This window comes from Pleurodeles waltl, chromosome 4_2 (assembly GCF_031143425.1).
Source record: "Pleurodeles waltl isolate 20211129_DDA chromosome 4_2, aPleWal1.hap1.20221129, whole genome shotgun sequence".
Lineage (NCBI taxonomy): Eukaryota > Metazoa > Chordata > Amphibia > Caudata > Salamandridae > Pleurodeles > Pleurodeles waltl.
This window is the reverse complement of record NC_090443.1, coordinates 532,921,564-532,942,059: the sequence shown is the minus strand read 5'-3', so window position 1 is coordinate 532,942,059 and position 20,496 is coordinate 532,921,564. Positions and strand designations below refer to the sequence as shown.

At 43.3% G+C, this 20,496-nt stretch overlaps 1 protein-coding gene across 4 annotated transcripts in view; it reads left to right on the top strand.

Moving 5' to 3' along the window:
• The first annotated feature begins 336 nt into the window (after window positions 1-336).
• LOC138293061 (uncharacterized) overlaps window positions 337-20,496 on the top strand; it is a 289,136-nt gene continuing 268,976 nt past the window's right edge. For all 4 annotated transcript variants that reach the window (XM_069232058.1, XM_069232057.1, XM_069232059.1 and 1 more), the window contains exons 1-3: window positions 337-432; window positions 9,066-9,112; window positions 18,371-18,431. In XM_069232058.1, the coding sequence (XP_069088159.1) occupies window positions 344-432; window positions 9,066-9,112; window positions 18,371-18,431 (197 nt within the window). In that variant the 5' untranslated portion in view covers window positions 337-343. The remainder of the gene's footprint in view (window positions 433-9,065; window positions 9,113-18,370; window positions 18,432-20,496) is intronic.

Sequence of the window (20,496 nt, the reverse complement as noted above, 5' to 3'; positions counted from 1 at the left end):
CACTCTCTCCCCTCACTCCCTGCTTTGAGCCACCTGTGTTCCGTTCTTGGATGGGGGCCCTCAGGACTGAGGTGACACACCAAACATTAAATGAAATTATAGCACTTACTTTCTGCAGCATCCTTTGAAGGAAGCTTTGGGGATTCAGGGGGAGGGCTAGTCTATAATGTATTTAAACATTATACTCCAGCGTGATTGTTGCAAAATCTGAAGATCATGCCCCCCGCCCCTCCCAATTTTACTGACCAATCTAGCCCCAGTCTCCTACCCCTTCTACGTCAGACATGGGTGCGTCAACAAGATAAAAGGGCTCCAGCTAGGAAGTTTCCTGTTCAGCCAACAGATGGGGAGGCTGCAGGAGTGGACCGCAAGGCAGCGTCTGAGGGAAGAGTTGTTCTCGTACCTGCTGAGGGGAGCGGCACCGACACTCAGGTACACTCAGTGCCTCACACCGAACCTGGGAAAGGTTCCATTTACATTAGGGGACGTATCGGAACACATTTTCCTCATTGCTTAATTTGAGCCGGTATTTGCGGGACGGCGGGCACCTGCAATAGTCTTTGGGGACTAAGGCTCTTTTTTCAACAACAGATAAAGTGCGGAGCGAAAGAGACGAAAAGGCCCTGTAAGAGTGAAATGAAGTGTGGTTGGTGGTTGAAAGACGCGCGAGGTAAACTCAAGACTAGGCATTTTTTTTAAACAAATTAAGCTCTGATTTTACTTAAGGGCATTACAAGTTTCAAACTATCACACTAAGCTTAAAATCACTACCACGTCTGTTACCTACAGCGTCTCTTTTTGGCTGTAGGGGTTTTAGCCAGTACAAACAAATAACCAGTTAATGATGTATTCGTGATATTTTGCATTTTCGGTCAGCCGATGCCTGCTAGATAAGAATGCCCCGAGCGAAAAGGTGGGGTGAACGGCCAGTCTATGCAGTTTTAACATGTTATTAAAGTAGTCTCACAGGATAAACTGTGTTCGACACCTTTATTTGTGTATAAACTGCAGATAACTGATGTCAGGGATGGAGAGCACAGGCTCGCATCTCGGTCATATGTCGCATCGAGCTCCGTGGAAGCTGCAGACGTGTATGTAATCGAAAGGGCAAGGGTTAGAACATGAGCAGGGTTACCTTAGTGACGCGGAGTAACAACAGTGCACAGTGTTTGTGGTGTCTGCTGTTCAAGTCTCTAATTGTATTTTATTTGTCAATTTCTAGTTGAAAGTGTTCTCTTCCATAGCTTTCAGAACGTGCTATTAGATTTGAGATACTGTTAAGCATCAATGCCCTGTCGTTTTTAAATCCAATCAAATACGTTACAATGTGATTGTATTTTTTAAATATTTTGTTTTAAGGAAAAACAAACACCAATATCGCCATGATGATTTTCCATTCATTTGGTTTTCATGCCTCCAGGCAGGGTCGGTCCCTTGTGAATGTGGTTATCTCAGGTCTCTACAGGGCTGTAATTGCACTAATCCTTGCACATCTGTCGTGAACCCCCTTTGTACCCTAACACAATTAAAATGTTTAAGATTTTTTAGTAAACTGTAAAACCAATGCTTCATTTGTAAAAGAATAACTGCTGGTGCCCAAAGGTTTGCTCAGAAACGGTGGACAATAACAAAGGTTGGGGCGCCAAACACCAAGGCTGCATCGTCTTGATTCCATCTCAAGCCTCTTTAGTCGACAATCAGACATCCCCTCACTCTTTATCTCATTCTTTCAGGTTCTTTTTTCACCCCTGCTTTCTCCCTTTGTCACTGTTGTTCTATCTTCCTCCTTCTCCTTCTTTCTCCCTTTTGTGTTTTTCTCTCTTTCCCACTCTGGATCAAAGTCTGATGATGAAAAATAAGTGTGGGTTCCCAAAAATATGTGCCTGTGGGCGCCGCCTACAATCATCGGCTCAAATTAAGCTCCGAGTAAAACAGTTTTTTTATTTTTTAGTCTTATCATTTTGGCAAGAATCAAAACTGAACAGTACCCTTTCACAGTCTACATGACATTATCATTCACTTGCAATCTTCTCACCTTATTCTAATGTGGTGTTCTTTTCTTCGGACCTCAATGTTCTTCTAGATAGGCCACCTCTCAGGCCAGTGGACTACGTTGAGCACAGAAAATACCTAATTTTTGTCTACAGGTTCCACAGATCGGTCATTGCTGTCTTTTTTTCAAGAACAGTACTACCGTAGACCTGTCAAACTAGGAATAATTTTTACAATTTGATAAGGTGACAGTTCCTGGGGAAGTTTGGGCATCAATAGGAAGACTAGACTTTAGATTGGCAACACAGACCTACCATACAGCGGCGGCCGCTGCAAATCTCAAAGGGAGGGGCATGGTGAGGAGGCGACGGGGGGCGGATAAAAATAAATAAATATATATGTGTGTGTGTGTGTACATATATATATATAAAATATATATATGTTTAATAACAAAAAAAGTACCTTTTTCCCATCCTGCCGCATCGCTCCTCTGGTCTTCTTGTGGTGTCCCAGCATTTGCTAGGACACCAGCATAGGCTCCCCAGCAATCCTGGTGCTGCTGATATGCTAAACATGGCATGTAAGCAGCGTCAGGATTGGTCTGAGTAGTTTGGAATGCCGCTCAGACACAAGCCTGGGGTCTGTGCTGTTTCTCCAGCACAGCTGTGCATATAGCCAGCTGGAGAAATCTAAGCGCGCATGTGTGTTTGGCCGGCCCTCCCACATCCCACAGCCAAGCCCCGCCCTGAACACACTGATAGCTGAGCCAGCAGATTAAAGATAAATTAATCTTCTGGCTTAGCCGTGTGGGTGACGCTCATTCGACATTGCGAAGGAGACGCCCCTGCTACCATACCATCCACAAAAAAAGCCACTCTGGGCTGGCTCTAATGTTCTGGGGTGGGGGCAAAATATGAAACAGACCCGAACTGTGCATATTCTCTACAAACTCTCTACATCTGGTGGCTGTCCCCGTGTGAAGAGTGTTGAAACTGTGAGTCACACCATGGCAGTCTGTGAGCTGCCAGGTCCTGGAAAGGCTCTTTTACTTTCCCACAGGAAGATCCTAATATGTTCAGATTGAAACATCCACCATTTCGCTGCCGACCTCTTATAGAGTTCTCTTTCCCAGGGTGTTTAAATAGAAAATGGAGCCTTTTTTCGTCCTGTTAAAGAGCTGGAAATCTACATTCATCAGTATGCTGATAACACTCGGCTGTACCTAGGGAACTCCTCCACTGAAGACATTTGTACCTCAAAAGCAACCGTATACATAATTAGTCAGTGGATGTCGTCGGTTTTCTTCCACAATCCACAAAAGGAAGACTTTATTGTGTCGTTCTACCCAAAGTTGAATACACAAGCATTAAAAACAATATTAGTTTTTGGCTTTATACGTTTTTAGTCACTTTTCAGATATGTTATGATTAATATGCACTGACTTACGTTTTGGAAATATCGATCATTTTATTGTGCTAAATATATGCAGATTACACCAGCAACATCTCGAGGTTCTCTGAGTTCTAATTTATCCCTACAGAAAACTGTATCCAGTACTAGAGAATCTGCTAGTTACCAATTACATTTATTCCAAAAAATCAAGCCACATTGGTCTTTTTTCAAGACTTCAGACTTGCAATGTCATTCCTAGCCTGAGGAAATGCATTGCTCTTTGGCCATAAGTACTATTGCCTTTGTAAGTCACTCTTCACTTGGGTGTCTGGTGTACAGACAAAACACATCAGATCCGATTTTCCCCTTACTTCATTCTTTCTACTTTCAAGCTCTCAATGACTTCCTCCAATTCAAATTCTGCCACACTACTAATAAAGTGATTCATTCGAAGAAACCCTGCTGCTTACCTAAAAACTATATCTGACTGGGGCACCAGACGAAAAACAAACACTTGCATTGACTCAACACTTCTCATGTAAAGATGTAACAACATAATAAGTAAGGCTGTTTACATTGGTCAGACATACTGATCTTATTATCTGTTACGAAATAACTCTTTTTAGAGGCTTCAGAAAATGGGAGTGAGACCGCGAAGCTGCTTTCTCCGTTTTCCCATCACTTCTTTCAAAATGCTTGTCACGACTGCCTGGAGATCTGCTAATGGCAAGTTATACTTTGGAACTTATGGTGAAAAATCGTGAGATATCAATGCAAAGGACAAGTACATTTAACTGTTTACACAGCTCAATATTGGCTTGCATGGTCTCAACGAACATGCTCAAGTTAGTGACCGCTTTTGATAACCAATAAGGTCATAGCAAAAAGACCACTAAGAATTAAGCATTTGACCATCTCAATGGAGCGTTTGCAACAACAGATTGCCATCCATGCATCACATATGCAGTAAGGTTGAAACTTGTCTTAGACAATATCACACTGCCCCAGAGGGACCTTACTGTATGCCCACTGACAGCTCCTTCCAACTCGCCTTGTCCGCAAAGCAAGTGGTGCCCACAGAGTGACCTGATGTCTTAGTTGACTATACTGGTACTGTCATAGTGCTGCTTATCTCTCATGCAGCTCCCTCGGATTCATTGCCCGCCCTGCTGGAGCTTTACTGGAGCCCCACAGCCACTTAATTGTTTGAAAATGAGGAAGCATCTCGTACTCTGTAGCAACCACTTAACTGCTCTAACTAACCAATAAGAAGACGACTCTAAACAGAGTACCACATACGATGTGTGCTGCAGCATGCCGGATTTTGTTGGGGCTCTGCCACTAATATAAACGCTGTAGTTAATTTAAACAGCAAGCAACTGGCATCTGCAGAATATACCACATTTGCTATTAAGCAAATAAGGAGGGCCTAACCTGCTCTAAACAAAGAGCTATGTAGAGTTTGTGGGCCAGCATGGGGAGGAACAAATTTGCACATCCATAACCACAATCTTCATCAACCAAGGTTTTGGGTCAAGCTGTTTGACTCTAGTATGTTCACACACCAACACTTAGCAACACTGTTGAGCTGATGCGCTGAATTTCCCAATTTCCTTTCCCGTAACATCACATGTTATCACAAGTTTGTATCATGGCTACGATGAAAGAAAAAGAACAGAAAACTGTTCTTATCCATAAGTTCAAGAATAGTGAAAATCCGAGGCATTTTCCAGGCAACCTGTAATGAGGGTCATAGTGTCCAATACCTATTAAATATGAGGAACCCCGAGCATGTTACAAAGAACGATTCCAAGACTACAGCACCTAAAGACTATTTCAAGACTACCATAAATAAAGACTATTCCAAACATACAACCATAGGCCACAAATTCTAGCACTGCACAGTAAACAGAAAAAACCCAGAATTATCACCTTGTCCTTTGTGGCCTTTGTGGGCCCATCAAAATTCAAGGCATCTGTCAAGAGTCACCACCACATATTTAAAGATCCAACCTGTCTCAAGACATTCATTCCTAATATCTCAGAAACACAAATGGGCACCTCAAGCTAAGATACCCTCTATCTAGGCACATTTGTCAGTCATAGTACTCGTGTAATGTTCTGGAAAGCCAGCATATGAGAGACACAACTATTGTATTCACTATTATATATATGTGCACATGCAAGTTATTGAGTACTGTTATGTTTACTATCTTGTCTCAGAACTAATTTTCACATACAGCACTCTAAATCAGGCCACAGATTCACTAGAGCATTAATGCCCTGGCCTACTATATGCTTCAGTTAATTGTTTATTCAGTTAATGCTACACAGAGTATGAGATCATTTTGTTTTTACTGTTAGTCTATTATAATTCTCCCCGGAATATACTAGTTACTGCTAGGGCGTAGGAAGGAGAAGGGGTTGTTCTTCTGTGCCCATCGCATATGTTTCAAGACCTTTTGGAAGGGCTTGGCGTGATAGGAGTAGTACTCTGATTTTCGGATTTACATTTGTTTATTTGCTTTAGTGTTAATTATTCATACCTTCTTTAGTAAGACAAGTTGTCCATGCCAAACATCTTATACCTCTACTAGAGTACAACCCAGATAATTGGTTTTGCAGTTGCCTCTCAGCACATAATGATAACATGGAGCAGGTTGCCATGGGACGTGACGTCCCACGCTGAGTATGCTGTCAGCCCACGTTCACAACAAATTAACCAAAGTGTCCAAACAACCAATGTCAGAAACACCTTCAAGCTCTCAAACTAAATACACAAAGGGGCTGAATCATCTGCTGAAAAGGAGGGAAATTATAGAATGCTGTCATAGCCTAATTAGTGACATTGTATTATTGCAAGAGACGAAAAAAGGGATAGGTTAAGCCATCATTATGGAAGTGGGTGGTTCTATGACAATACTTGCTCATCTGCTAACATGTAAATAATGGAGTGAACACCCTGATGTATAAAAACTTTAAACTAGCTGAAATCATGTCTGAATCTGATTCAAAGGGCAGGTGGCTAATAACAAGACTAAGTAAAGACGTTGCAGATTGTACACCGTTAATATCTACACACCCAGCTCCAAAAACCCTGACTTCTGGTACACCTTGAACAAGAAACCTGCCAATTTCCACTACCAAAACATCATTTTTCGAGATGATTTCACTCTCCCCCTTAATGTTCTCATAGACAGGTATTCACATGGTAAATTTAGACCACAAACATCACGCAAACAGATGCACAACCTCTGTCTTCACACAGACTCTTGGATGGATGTAGTTTTTTCCATCCTGGTTGGAGGTATTTTACATTTTTCTCAACCCACACCACAGTCACTCTCAATTCAACTATCTACTTTTAGCTCAACCGGCCTACCTCTTATATGTGACCTAACCATAGAACATAACCTATTCTAGTCTGAGACCAAGCTAGCATCTCTGTGAAACAATATTTATGGGCGATCCACATCCAACGCAAAACACTTGAGGAAATGCATGAAGAACTGATGAACAACTCAACAACTCTGTATATACTCAGAGACTCCATGGAATGCTGCATCTGCCCATCCAAACTGTCCTTCTGGGAAGAGCTTAAAGTTATATTGAACAGGGTCATGATGAGAACATTTCTTAGATCACAGCCTCTCCGCTTTCAAGCCCTATGTCTGTAACACAACAGTACCTAATCTCTGCCGGCCTATCTCTTACCAACCATCCACCTGAACCCACATAGCCCCCTCAAATGATCATGCGTAACTTGTATTAATATAATTTATCACCAGGTCACTGGAGTAAATGTATGCATTTTTTTCTTGAGAACACATGACTAACTACAACAACCCTCACTGGATTAACTGTTAACCTTTGGTTCCAGAGTAATGTTCTACTTGCCATAAAGTGGTTCCATGCCTCGTCAGGGGTATTGAGCACTGCAGAAATACAATTACAATTAAAAACTGATGTGGAAACAAGAAGGAACACCATGTAAAACTGCATAATTTTGACAAAGAAATCAAGCAAAATGAAAAATATAAAAAAACGAGCGTGAGTGGTCACACGTAGACTTCGACGAGCTTTCCTTATCGATAAGGATGCCAGGCCATCTGCTTCCTCTCGCCTATATGCCACAAAATATGGTTTCAGTAAACAGTGGTTTTATGGCTCTGTTCTTTTGATTCCAACCCATGCAGGACATGGATATAAATGACAGACTCATGTTCCAAGTACAATCAGTCTGAGGTATTATCTCGCCCACTAAAGATTAGATTACCCGGAGTTGATCATCCAAACCATGATTGCCTTATAGCGATATACATTTGTACCTACAGGTTTTGACTTATGAAGGAAATGTAAAATCCTCCTTGCTGTGGAAATAATAAAGGCCACATAGGAGTAGTGTTTGTAAAAGTGTTGCCAACATACTAAAATACGGATCACTTATTAAATTGTTATTTACATTTGTTATCATCAGAGCTTTTCATGTTTCTATTTTTTCGAATACTGCCACTGATGTCAATAGCTCTTGAAAGCAATTTCCTGATTCCCGAAGGTTAAAGGCAGGTTATTGACCTTGTAGAAGATTCATTTCAAGGTTAGGAACTTGGTTGTGCTTTTGAATTCTATAATACTGTGTTTCTCCATATATGGAATGTCTCCTTACAACTTTTCTTTCCATTAAGTTACTTTGGGAATGAAGCAAGGAGTGTTACAACAGAACAGCGGCTGTGTGTGTAAACCGACAGTTTCCCGATAAAGCATTTCATTTCCTGAAAATGCAAGAGTCAACCCATTGAGCAAATATACTTGAGCTCTGACGGGGATGAAGGGGGCGGAGTACGGTATTGAGCAATGCTTCAAAGTTTGCACATGGATTATACATGTAAGGAACATGAGGTGAGAGAGAATTAATACAAGAGAAGGACGGATTCTTGACGGAGCTGCTGCTGTAGGGACAAAGAGAGAAGCAAATATTTGCCCAAGTAAACTGAAAAAGAGACTTAGGGGGTTATTCTAACTTTGGAGGAGGTGTTAATCCGTCCCAAAAGTGACGGAAAAGTGACGGATTTACCACCAGCCGTATTACGAGTCCATTATATCCTATGGAACTCGTAATACGGCTGGTGGTATATCCGTCACTTTACCGTCACTTTTGGGACAGATTAACACTCCTCCAAAGTTAGAATAACCCCCTTACTGACCTAGTGGTAGTAAGTGCTTGTAAGACTCATAAATGCTCCCGATTAAAAGATAGAAATCGTTTGTTACGACCTCGCTTCCCTTTAATGTTCCTTTTACTATACTTTGCTTTAGGGGAAGCAATGCCCAAGAAATAGTGCTGTAATCTGAACTCATGGTGTTTAGTGTGGTGAGTGTTTTTTATTAGAGGGGTTTGAAGTTTGTAAAACTGTACTGTGAGTGCCTGGCACTACAGTCTCTTTACTTCAATTCTTGAAAGAGGCTCTAGAAACCTGTTGGCATGTTCAGTGATAAGAACCCAACGGTGCGCAATCTCACTATCATGTTTTCTTTTCACTTCAAACCTTCTCCAGGTCTTTCTAGAGCTGTGGGAATAATACTGTTTAGGTAAAACGCGCTTGTGGCACGACACAGATATCAAGGTACTAACAGCTTTTTCATTTAAATCTCCTGATGGGTATCATTCTTTTCTTCCACAGGATGCTGCTGCTGGTTCTCTTGTCTTTGCTGCCAGCGGGGGAGTCCGGTAAGTCCATAAGTTGACCATCGAATGGAGCTGGATGAGCAAACTCACACAGTTTTGGAAGTCAATCATACAATAGCCTTGGATCTGACCTATTCCCACAGCATAGTAATAATCATGAGACTGAAATCTTCTTCTCATTGGACGTAGGTGTTAGCCTCCATTGGTGCAGCAGGTGCAGTGACACTGAGGCCCAATGAACTCTTATTATTGTTGTAATTCAAAGTTCAAATAGTGGCCAGGGGGAAACACCCGGAACAATGACTCCGAAACCACAAAGTCGTGAAAAACTAAAGCAAAACAACACTTTCATTTTCCACGACTTCCTGGTTTTGGTACCTTAACCACGCATGTCTGAACAACATACATGATTGGCTAAGGTACAGAAGAAGGGAGTCGGAGTCGACGCGGTGAAGGAGGAGGTAAGTTGGGCTGGGACTGGGGCTGTTTTTTTAGGGGGGTGGCTTGGGGTGATTAGGGTTTGGGGGGGGCAGGGTTTAGGTTTAAGGGGTGGGTTGGGGGTTGGGTGTTTAGATTTTAGGGGTGGGGTAGGGACTCGGGGTATTTTTTGTTTTTGGGGTGGGGTGGGGGTCTGGGGGTGATTAGGGTTTGAGGGGGGAGGGAGGGACAAGGTTTAGGTTTAAGGGGTGGTTTGGGGGTTGAGGTGTTTAGGTTTTAGGGGCAGGGGTGGGGACTCAGGGTATTTTTAGTTTTTGGGGAGGGGTGGGTGGCTGGGGGTGATTAGGGTTTAGAGGGTGAGGGGGTCAGGGTTTAGGTTTAAGGGGTGGGGGGCTGGGGCTGGGGAGGCTTAGGTTTTAGGGGAGGGGTTTGGGGTTCTGGTAATTTTGGGGGTGGGGGTTGGGGTAGTTGTGGGAGTTGGGGGTCGCGGTCATTTTTGGGGGTGGGGCTAGGGGGGATGCATGCTGGATCATGCATGCTGATCACTAATGCATTTACTAGGAATGCGTTTACAACAGTAAAATCATTGTAAACGCATTAGTGGTAAAGGCATTAGTGGTTAGAACGAGGTCATTGTTCCGACGTCCTTGTTCAACCACCGGTACTTGAAGCACCCGTGGTTCCGACATATAACCGTGGCCAGGGGACCCATTTCCTTCATTGCATTAGGGCATATGTCACACTGGCTATGCCACTGTAGGTGTTCTCCTACTTACACGCACAACGGTTTACCGATGGCTGTGTATCTAAATGTACTAGCAATATCAACTGCTCTTCATATGTCACTTCACATTTCTGCCATTTCCAAGCGAGGTAACACATATTACTGTTACCCAATTTTCGTACTAAGTTTGCATCCCTTCTGAAGGATTGAAGGCAGATTTGATCTTGCTGGGATTTGAACTTGTTATGGTATGTTATGACTACTTGTAGAGCACACATCTCACGGGGGAGGTTATCCAGGCACTAGATAAGAAGGTGACTGAGCTGGCAGAGTCTGAGGTCCAGGTAAAGAGCTATAACCTGCTAATCCCTGATTTGTTCAAGAGGTGAATCGTATAACCTACTAAACTATCGTTCAGGTGCAGGCCATTCTACTACAATGTATACAAGCATTGACAAATCCAATAGGTCTTGCTTTTTAACCTATTGCCTTTGTCAATGCTTTTTTTGTTAATCTAGAAAGAAAATTTGAAGATGCTCTGCAGCCTCGGAAAATAAAGACAAAAAAGCATGATGGATTGACTATAACTAGCTGCCACATCATTCTATAGGCATGCACATGCATGGTGACATACACAAGTGCACTCATCACCATGCAGGCCCTCGCATACGTAGTGACACAGGATCCATGTCATCTTCTTTTGTTTTTCAGGTTGAGCGTAAGCATACAGCTTCTTGTATACTTCTTCTGTGGGCTTACAACCATTACATTTGCTCGTTTCAGTGTCATTCAAAAATCCTTCCTTGCTAGTGGTCAGTCATGCCTCTTTGTCGCTTCTTATCTCCTTTGGAAGCAGGCACAAACTACTGTATAATTACCCTTTGTCCTGTTTATCTCTTCTTTAGGGGACTTTTTTTCTTTGTTTCCTGCTCATTTTTGGTGAAGCTTCCCTTTTGATTTGAAGGCCTGCTTGTTTATTTAATTACTTGTTTTCACTTTACAATGCTAAGGTAGCCCAAACTCGATCCAAAGGTATTGGAGATTTTTCATGAGTACCAGCTACAATACACAAGCAGGTATTCATTTTTTGTAGGCACAGGGAGATTAAGTGATGTTGACCTGATGCAGTGACTCGAACCTGGGTCTTCAGTTCCAAAGTCAGCAGCTCCAGTCATTGCACCACTCCTTCTCCCTGTTCTGCTAGGTTTCTGTGGAGCACATGCGGCATTCCAGTTCCTTTAATTGTTGTAGTGCGGCACACCGCACTTTATGTTTACATATGGCGGAAGTGCTTTTCTTTCATTCTGAGCCATTCCAGTTCCTTTATTTATTACAGTACAGCGCACCGCGCTTTATGTTTAAATATGGTGGCCGTGCTTTCCTTTCCTTTTGAGGCATTCTAGTTCCTTTAATTATTGCAGTGCAGCACACCGTGCTTTATGTTTACATATGGCGGCCACACTTTTCTTTCATTCTGAGGCATTCCAGTTCCTGTAATTGTTGCAGCGCAGCATGGTGCACTTTATCTTTACCTAGGGCTGCCGCGCCTTTCTTAGTTTTGAACGTTGTTTACAATAGATTCGAAGCAGATCAGTAACATGTGAGTAAACAAAGTATTACTTTAGGAAGAGTGAGAGACAAGATGGTCCTCATCAGGTGGAAATACACACCTCTCCAAGGCAGTAGTTGTTGTTGCCACGTGCGGCTGACGTTACTGACTCTCCCACGGCTCCACCAGCTGTTCACTGTCTTCGTCTGGCAAACATATCTTCCAGGACTTATTTTATGAGTGGCTGCCCCTATTTCCGCACAAGAAAAATATCAACAGTGAACTGGTGGTAAAGTCTACACGCAACAGATTGGGCAGGGCTAAAGCGGTTAAGGTCAATAGGTGCATAGTAGGAAACCATTCTGCTGAATCCCTTTCAGTGCATATAAGTGCTGAGGGAAAAATGTTGGTTTAATAGACATTTAAACATGGGTAAAATAATTTGTATGTGTGTGTTAATGTGGGTACTCCATGACACTGCAGTTGATGACACTCAACTCTACTGTACAACACTCCACTACACTGTACAACACATCTCTCCACATAACAATAGTCCACTCAACCATACAACACACAATGCCACTTCTTTGTGTAACACTTTACTCACTCTATGCTATGCCACTCCACTCTACTCCACTCCACTCTGTTCTACTTGAAAGTACTTAAGTCTGTGACACTAGACCTTACCACACTCTCCTCTGCTGTACTACACTCCTCTTAATAACAGTCTGCACTACAACTTGAAACACACGTTAATTACAAAGTAAAAAAACCTTGAAATTCAATGATAAAAAAAGATCAAGGATAAGTTATAGTTAGGAAAACTTAATTTATTCTTTCTATACCAACCCAATCTAAACTACACAAAAATTAGAAATTTTAAAGTTATAGTTATAGCTTAAATGTATAGTTTATGCACCACCTACAAATTCCTATAACTTTTTCTTTTTTCATGCCCAGGAAGGTCCTCTTGTTAGCTGGATACTTTTGGCACTTCAGCCCGGTCATCATTTGTACCTTTGGTCTTAGGGCAAGATATAGATGTAGGTGGCTGGGGTGTTGTCCTGCTAGAGCGACAGAGTAAATTCCTCTGTCATCCTGGCAGAAGTTCCAACTGCCAGATTTATAAATGACCGCCAACCTGGCAGCCATTTATAAAGCATTGACAGGAATCAACATCACAGCGGTTTCTGTCTATGCATTTTGCTATTGGTGTAGGCCTCCATCAACATGACAGAGCTGTGCACCAAATAGTTTTCTTTATTTTGAGAAAGGAAATCCTGAAACAGACGTGTGCCCCCTTCACCAGGCGAGGCATCTCCCATGCCGGTGGGAGGGGGGCATTATTTCTTTTCTATTGTCCCTCTGGCGATGACAGACAGTAGAGAAAACCTGAAAAAAACTGTGGTATGTCTACCCCTGCCCATCCATCCTAATTGAACAGACGGACGTATAGCCAATTCTCTGATGGTCCTTACTCCTTCTGGCCATCGGAGGGATCTGGCCATAGCTGAGATGGAGTACCCTCAACCATGGTTCACCCACTTATAAGTTGGGTGGGTGGACCAATATGTTGGCGGTATGGATACTCCATCTCCAAAGCTATGATTTGGCTTTAGCACCAAGATATAAATTGCCCCCTTGGTCTTTTTTTGAGCTTGGATTAAACAAGCGGGGCAAGGAAGCAGACTGTATCTGAGAATGGCACACCAAAGTCAGATAGGCCTGCTGCAAGTGTCTTCTGAGCTGGATTTCCATAAAGCAAAAGGCTCTAATTGGGAACAGATCTGATTGTTTTGACCTGAGAGATCTTTCTAAGCCGAAATGTTTCAGTGGTTTCAGAATTAGTCCTTCTGGACACCTGCAGGGACCCCAGAACCTCAGGGACAGCACACAGGGGTCAGGACTCATTCTAGCAGAGGCCACCAGCAGGGTCCAGTCTGCTGCCAGTTGCAATTGGTCACTCCAGGAAAAATGCCTCATGCAATTTTCAATGTCCTGTATCCACACAAGAGATCAAGCTATGGACCTTTGGAGTCCTCATGTTTGTCTTGGGTACAAGTAGGAACAGGTCCAGTCCTTCAGGTCTCCTCACAAGTTTCAAACTGCAGCTGCAGTCCTTCTGTACTTTTGCAGGTCCAGAAAGTGTTCTGGGAGGCTGGTAGCAGGGTCCACTTTTATACGGTTCAGCGCCCAGTGACTCCTAGACACTCCCTAACTAATGAGAAAAACGTTCCTATAGCAACCCTACCTACCTTTGTAGCACATCTTGTTTGTTTACTGCAAACTGGCACAGAATGCATTAATTTAGAGGAAATTCACAATGGTACGTGCCTTCTGCCATTGAATGGAGCCTGTGAAATGTGTGTAGAAAAATGAATAGTTCCCTCGTCATCAACTACACAAAACATATTCTGAGACCAGCTCCCCCACCACTAGGCTGGTGCCGAATGGGCTATGAAGGGCCTAAAGAACAACGGCCTTCCTTTCCTCAGGCTTCCCTTTACTCTTAACCGTGAGTGGGAAAGCCTCATCCTTGCCCCTTTGAGGTAAATGAAAATCCCCAACCCTCCCACCTGACATCCCAAGAGAGACAAATGCCATATACCTCACACCCCAAGCCTATCCTGCCCAACAGTCCTAAGTCATTGACTTTTTCTGGGAGCAGTTTTCACACCTCAAAGGTCAATCACTGGGAGGGCAGCAGCTAGAAAGGAAATTCAGATTAACTTCTATGAGCCTCAGGTAGGGAAAAGCCAACTTTGTAAAAGTGATGTTTCCTAAATGTTTATCACAAAGCCAACTTTGCCACTTAATTGGTTGTAATAAATATAAAAAATAGTGGTTGAACTTTTTTCTAGCTTGTCCCAAATCCAAGATAGCAAAATTAATAGATTAATCTGCACTCTAGTTTTCCTCATAGGATGATCAGAGCCTTTCACAGTAAAAATAGCTTATGGGGACTTGTCAAAGGCGGGACAAGTCAATATTGAATTTCTACATGTAACACTTTTATATACTAGGTGTAAGGAAATGCCTCCTTAGCATGGTTACCCCATGACTTTTTGCCTTTGCTGATGCTATGTTTTGATTTGAAAGTGTGCTGAGGCCTGCTAACCAGGCCCCAGCACCAGTGTTCTTTCCCTAACCTGTACTTTTGTTTACACAATTGGCACACCCTGGCATCCAAGTAAGTCCCTTGTAACTGGTACCCCTGGTACCAAGGGCCCTGATGCCAGGGAAGGTCTCTAAGGGCTGCAGCATATCTTATGCCATATCACTCAGCACAGACACACTGCTTGCCAGCTTGTGTGTGCTGGTGAGGACAAAACGAGTAAGTCGACATGGCACTCCCCTCAGGGTGCCATGCCAACCTCACACTGCCTATGCAGTATAGATAAGTCACCCCTCTAGCAGGCCTTACAGCCCTAAGGCAGGGTGCAATATACCATAGGTGAGGGCACCAGTGCATGAGCACTGTGTCCCTACAGTGTCTAAGCAAAACCTTAGACATTGTAAGTGCAGGGTAGCCATAAGAGTATATGGTCTGGGAGTCTGTCAAACACGAACTCCACAGCACCATAATGGCTACACTGAAAACTGGGAAGTTTGGTATCAAACTTCTCAGCACAATAAATGCACACTGATGCCAGTGTACATTTTATTGTAAAATACACCCCAGAGGGCACCTTAGAGGTGCCCCCTGAAACCTTAACCAACTACCTGTGTAGGCTGACTGGTTTTAGCAGCCTGCCACACTCGAGACATGTTGATGGCCACATGGGGAGAGTGCCTTTGTCACTCTGTGGCTAGTAACAAAGCCTGCACTGGGTGGAGATGCTTATCACCTCCCCCTTGCAGGAGCTGTAACACCTGGCGGTGAGCCTCAAAGGCTCACCCCCTTTGTTCCAGCACCACAGGGCATTCCAGCTAGTGGAGTTGCCCGCCCCCTCCGGCCACGGCCCCACGTTTTGGCGGCAAGGCCGGAGGAGATAATGAGAAAAACAAGGAGGAGTCACTGACCAGTCAGGACAGCCCCTAAGGCAACCTGAGCTGAAGTGACTCTGACTTTTAGGAATCCTCCATCTTGCAGATGGAGGATCCCCCCAATAGGGATAGGAATGTGACCCCCTCCCCTTGGGAGGAGGCACAAAGAGGGTGTAGCCACCCTCAGGGCTAGTAGCCATTGGCTACTGCCCTCCCTGACCTAAACACACCCCTAAATCCTGTATTTGGGGGCTCCCCTGAACCTAGGAACTCAGATTCCTGCAACCTAAGAAGAAGAGGACTGCTGAACTGAAAAACCCTGCAGAGAAGACGGAGACACCAACTGCTTTGACCCCAGCTCTACCGGCCTGTCTCCCCCCTTCGGAAGAAAACTGCTCCAGCGACGCTTTCCCCAGGACCAGCGACCTCTGAATCCTCAGAGGACTGCCATGCTCTAAAAGGACCAAGAAACTCCCGAGAACAGCGGCCCTGTTCACCCAAGACTGCAACTTTGTTTCCAAAGAAGCAACTTAAAGACAACTGCATTTCCCGCCAGAAGCGTGAGACTTGCAACTCTGCACCCGACGCCCCCGGCTCGACTTGTGGAGAAACACCACTTCAGGGAGGTCTCCCCGGCGACTCCGAGACTGTGAGTAACCAAAGTTGTCCCCCCTGAGCTCCCACAGCGACGCCTGCAGAGGGAATCCCGAGGCTCCCCCTGACCGCGACTGCCTGACTCCCAGATCCTGACGCCTGGAAAAGACTCTGCACCCGCAGCCCCCAGGACCTAAAAGATCGGAACTCCAGTGCAGGAGTGACCCCCAGGAGGCCCTCTCCCTTGTCCAGGTGGTGGCTACCCCAAGGAGCCCCCCCCTTACCTGCCTGCATCGCTGAAGAGACCCCTTGGTCTCCTATTGAAACCTATTGAAAACCCGACGTGTGTTTGCACACTGCACCCGGCCGCCCCTGTGCTGCTGAGGGTGTACTTTCTGTGCTAACTTGTGTCCCCCCCGGTGCCCTACAAAACCCCCCTGGACTGCCCTCCAAAGACGCAGGTACTTACCTGCTGGCAGACTGGAACCGGGGCACCCCCTTCTCCATTGAAGCCTATGCGTTTTGGGCACCACTTTGAACTCTGCACCTGACCGGCCCTGAGCTGCTGGTGTGGTAACTTTGGGGTTGCTCTGAACCCCCAACCATGGGCTACCTTGGACCCAAACTTGAACCCCGTAGGTGGTTTACTTACCTGCAAAAACTAATTAACTCTTACTCCCCATAGGAACTGTGAAAATTGCACTGTGTCTAGTTTTAAAATAGCTATATGTGATTTATGTGAAAAGTATATATGCTATTTTGATTATTCAAAGTTCCTAAAGTACCTACCTGCAATACCTTTCAGTTGAAGTATTACATGTACAATTTGAACCTGTGGTTCTTAAAATAAACTAAGAAAATATATTTTTCTATACAAAAACCTATTGGCCTGGAATTGACTCTGAGTGTGTGTTCCTCATTTATTGCTTGTGTGTGTACAACAAATGCTTAACACTACTCCTTTGATAAGCCTACTGCTCGACCACACTACCACAAAATAGAGCATTGGTATTATCTCTTTTTGCCACTATCTTACCTCTAAGGTAAACCCTTGGACTCTGTGCATACTATTCCTTACTTTGAAATAGTGCATACAGAGCCAACTTCCTACACTAGGCATCCTACCTTGTGGTATATGAGTCCTAATCAGGGGTGACTTATTAACATATAAAAGTATATTTTTTTCCTTGTCAAAAAGGATTTCTGGCAGGTTGTTCTGTAGACTTAAACTGCAATAGTCAGGGTACACGTACGCCTAAATCCATGTTTTTATTGTCACAGTGGTGGATCTCACAATAAGTGCTGCAGTCCACTTTCAATGCCAGAGGTGTAGTTTCTACACCATATACTATGGCTTTACAGGAGAATTAAATAGCTCATTCAAGGATTAGCCAATTTGTACATGTTTTAGGAGTCAGAGAGCATACACTGGGCACTGGATGGAGCTGTCTCAGTGTGCAGAGTCTAAAAACAAGAAATGAAGTGTGGCACAACACAGAGGAAACAGGAGCATTTTCTCACATACATGAATAACTGCATGGCTGTTTTTCTTCTGTCTCTTTAACTGTATGACCTTGATTAATATGTACATCATTATTGATGCATATTGCACTCTTTAAAAGATGATACGCTAGTGGCTTTATTTATTGGATACAATAAAGAACACCAATTACCCGTTTCCCCATTTAAATGGAAAATAACATGCATATATTGGTGCTTAGCACATCAAAATCAGCTTGTCCCAGTATTTACCAGGTATTTTTTATCTAGAAAATTTCAGCAGGTTTGACCTGCAAAAAATTATCACTGAAAAATCCGACTGTCATATTTTAATGACAACCTTATAATTCTGATACCCATACATACATAGGTTTACACAGTTGCTAGAATTTTAGTGAGGGACTTGTAATCGAGGCTTGTATGTAAGGCTGGCTCCTTGATATTGTCCTAGGATGGATAAAACTCTATAAGTTAATACCAATGTGTTTTCTTTTTGTTTCTCCTTCAGTCACAATTCAGTGTTGCACCAAATATCAAGATCTCCCTGCTCCCGCTGCTGCTGCAACTGAGTGAGTACTTGCATGTGCAACACTGCATCATAAACATTAATTTTATTAAGTTCTCAAAGATAAATTGATCTTCACAACAATTAACTCTTCAGATAAAGACACATTATAAGTTCACTTCCATCAAAATTCCCATTACTGTGAAAGCACTTTGTTGCCTCATCAGGATTATGAAGCACTATGTAAATAACGCAGTAGAACACAACACATTCGTCAGATCCATTCAAGGCATCCAAACATTATCATTGTACCAGATGAGATGATACAATTATGTTTTGATTACCTCCCCGAAGGGGAGAAGTATGTTAACTTGAGTAGACTCAAGTAAAAAGCTCCAAATGTTTAATGCATATTTGGTGAAAGATCATCTTACTGCCTGTAAAACATGTTTTTGCTTAAGGTATCCAGTGACAAATTTGCTACTGAACAGTCGCATCTTATTTGTTTGTAGAAACTATTAAGGTCCTTTGATATACAGTTGCAAAGGTGTACAAATATTGGCGGGTCGTACTCTAAGCTTAACAACTGTTTCTACAATAGGACACAGTGTAGCCTTCTAAGTACAGTTGACATGTTTTCTCATAGAAGTACTTGTGATATTTGACATATTATTTAACTGCTTTTGGCAAATTACCTTTCCCAACAGAAAATAAACAGAAACAGTATTTATAAAGCCTTTATTGTCGATTTATCAGCGTCTGCAAATATGAATGGAGTGCAAATGTGAGGTCATGGATACCCCTCAGACATTATCCTCGCAAACATTATCCCCGGACCTAAAAAGTTGGGTCTATGATGTGTCTAAGGGCTGCATTGATGCCAGAGGGGCGGCGGTCAAACGGGGGTGTTAGGGGGATTGGCGGTAAGTTAGGTGTAGGCGAAGCGAATGCTATTCTTCTTGTGGCTGAACTGAACAATTTAAAACCAGAAAACCTGGGATTTATTCCGACTTCCCCATTTTTTCAAATTGTGTGATCCTAGGCAATTGTTTAATTTCACTTTCCCTCCTTTTTATGGGCGAGCGCAAAGCGCTCCGTCCATTCTGTAATCTGTCTTTGGGCTTCAAACCACGCCCATGTCACGTCAGTCACTTACATTGGTTCGTGGGCTTGCCTTTTAAAATCGCTTGCTTTCATTTATGAAAGGCATGCATCCGTCATGCCTTTTCCGGTGTTTAGCCCACCCACACAGCACTGGTAAACTACTGAAAACATACGAGGCTCGCTGTTTGCAGCCTGGGGTCTGGACTACTTTATCTATTTATTTTCCACGCAGTTCAATCGTGCTGCATTTTACATAGTGCGATCGCACTGTGTTTTTTTTTCTTTACAACGCTAATAGCTCTAACTCGAGCAAATGCTAGATCCGTTGCATTGAAAATGCTTGTTCTTCATTATCACTTATAAGAGGATCTAGAAATACATGATTTCATGGTGTGCGCAGTACAAGACCTGCTCCTGTGTTTAATTTAATAAACTATAATGTTGTTCCTGTATGATAGGGACCCTGGGCACCCAAAAAGTGCACATAGAACTGACTTCCCTCTTTAATTCACGATTGGTGTTGTTGTCGGAGTAGGGGAAAGAAAAAATTACTATTTCTAAATTCATGATTGAAAACTATCATTTTGAAATTATAATTTCTCAATGTCCTGATATAATAAATTCTACTAAGGTGAAAAGGTTCTGCATGTTAACTAAATACTCTTTGAATTTTTCACCAAGTGCAGCACCACTTTTCTTGCACCCCTTAGTACCCCCTTACGACACCATGCGTGCACCGCATTTAAAATACGGCACCATGGCGGGAGTCATGGGGACTAGCGTCACAATGTTTTATGCTAGTCCGTCGCTTTGCAAAGCACCCAGAGGCCAATTGAACACAATGGGAGCCTCTTTTTAATGCCTGCTCGTAGCACGCGTTAAAAAATGCAGATTAAAATGATGCAAAGAAATCTTAGAAATTTCTTTGCGCCATTTTTTCAGCCTCCCTAGCACTGGAAAACCCACCCTTGCATATATTATGACTGGCGCAGGCATAATGTGGTGCAAGGAGTTACAAAGTGGCG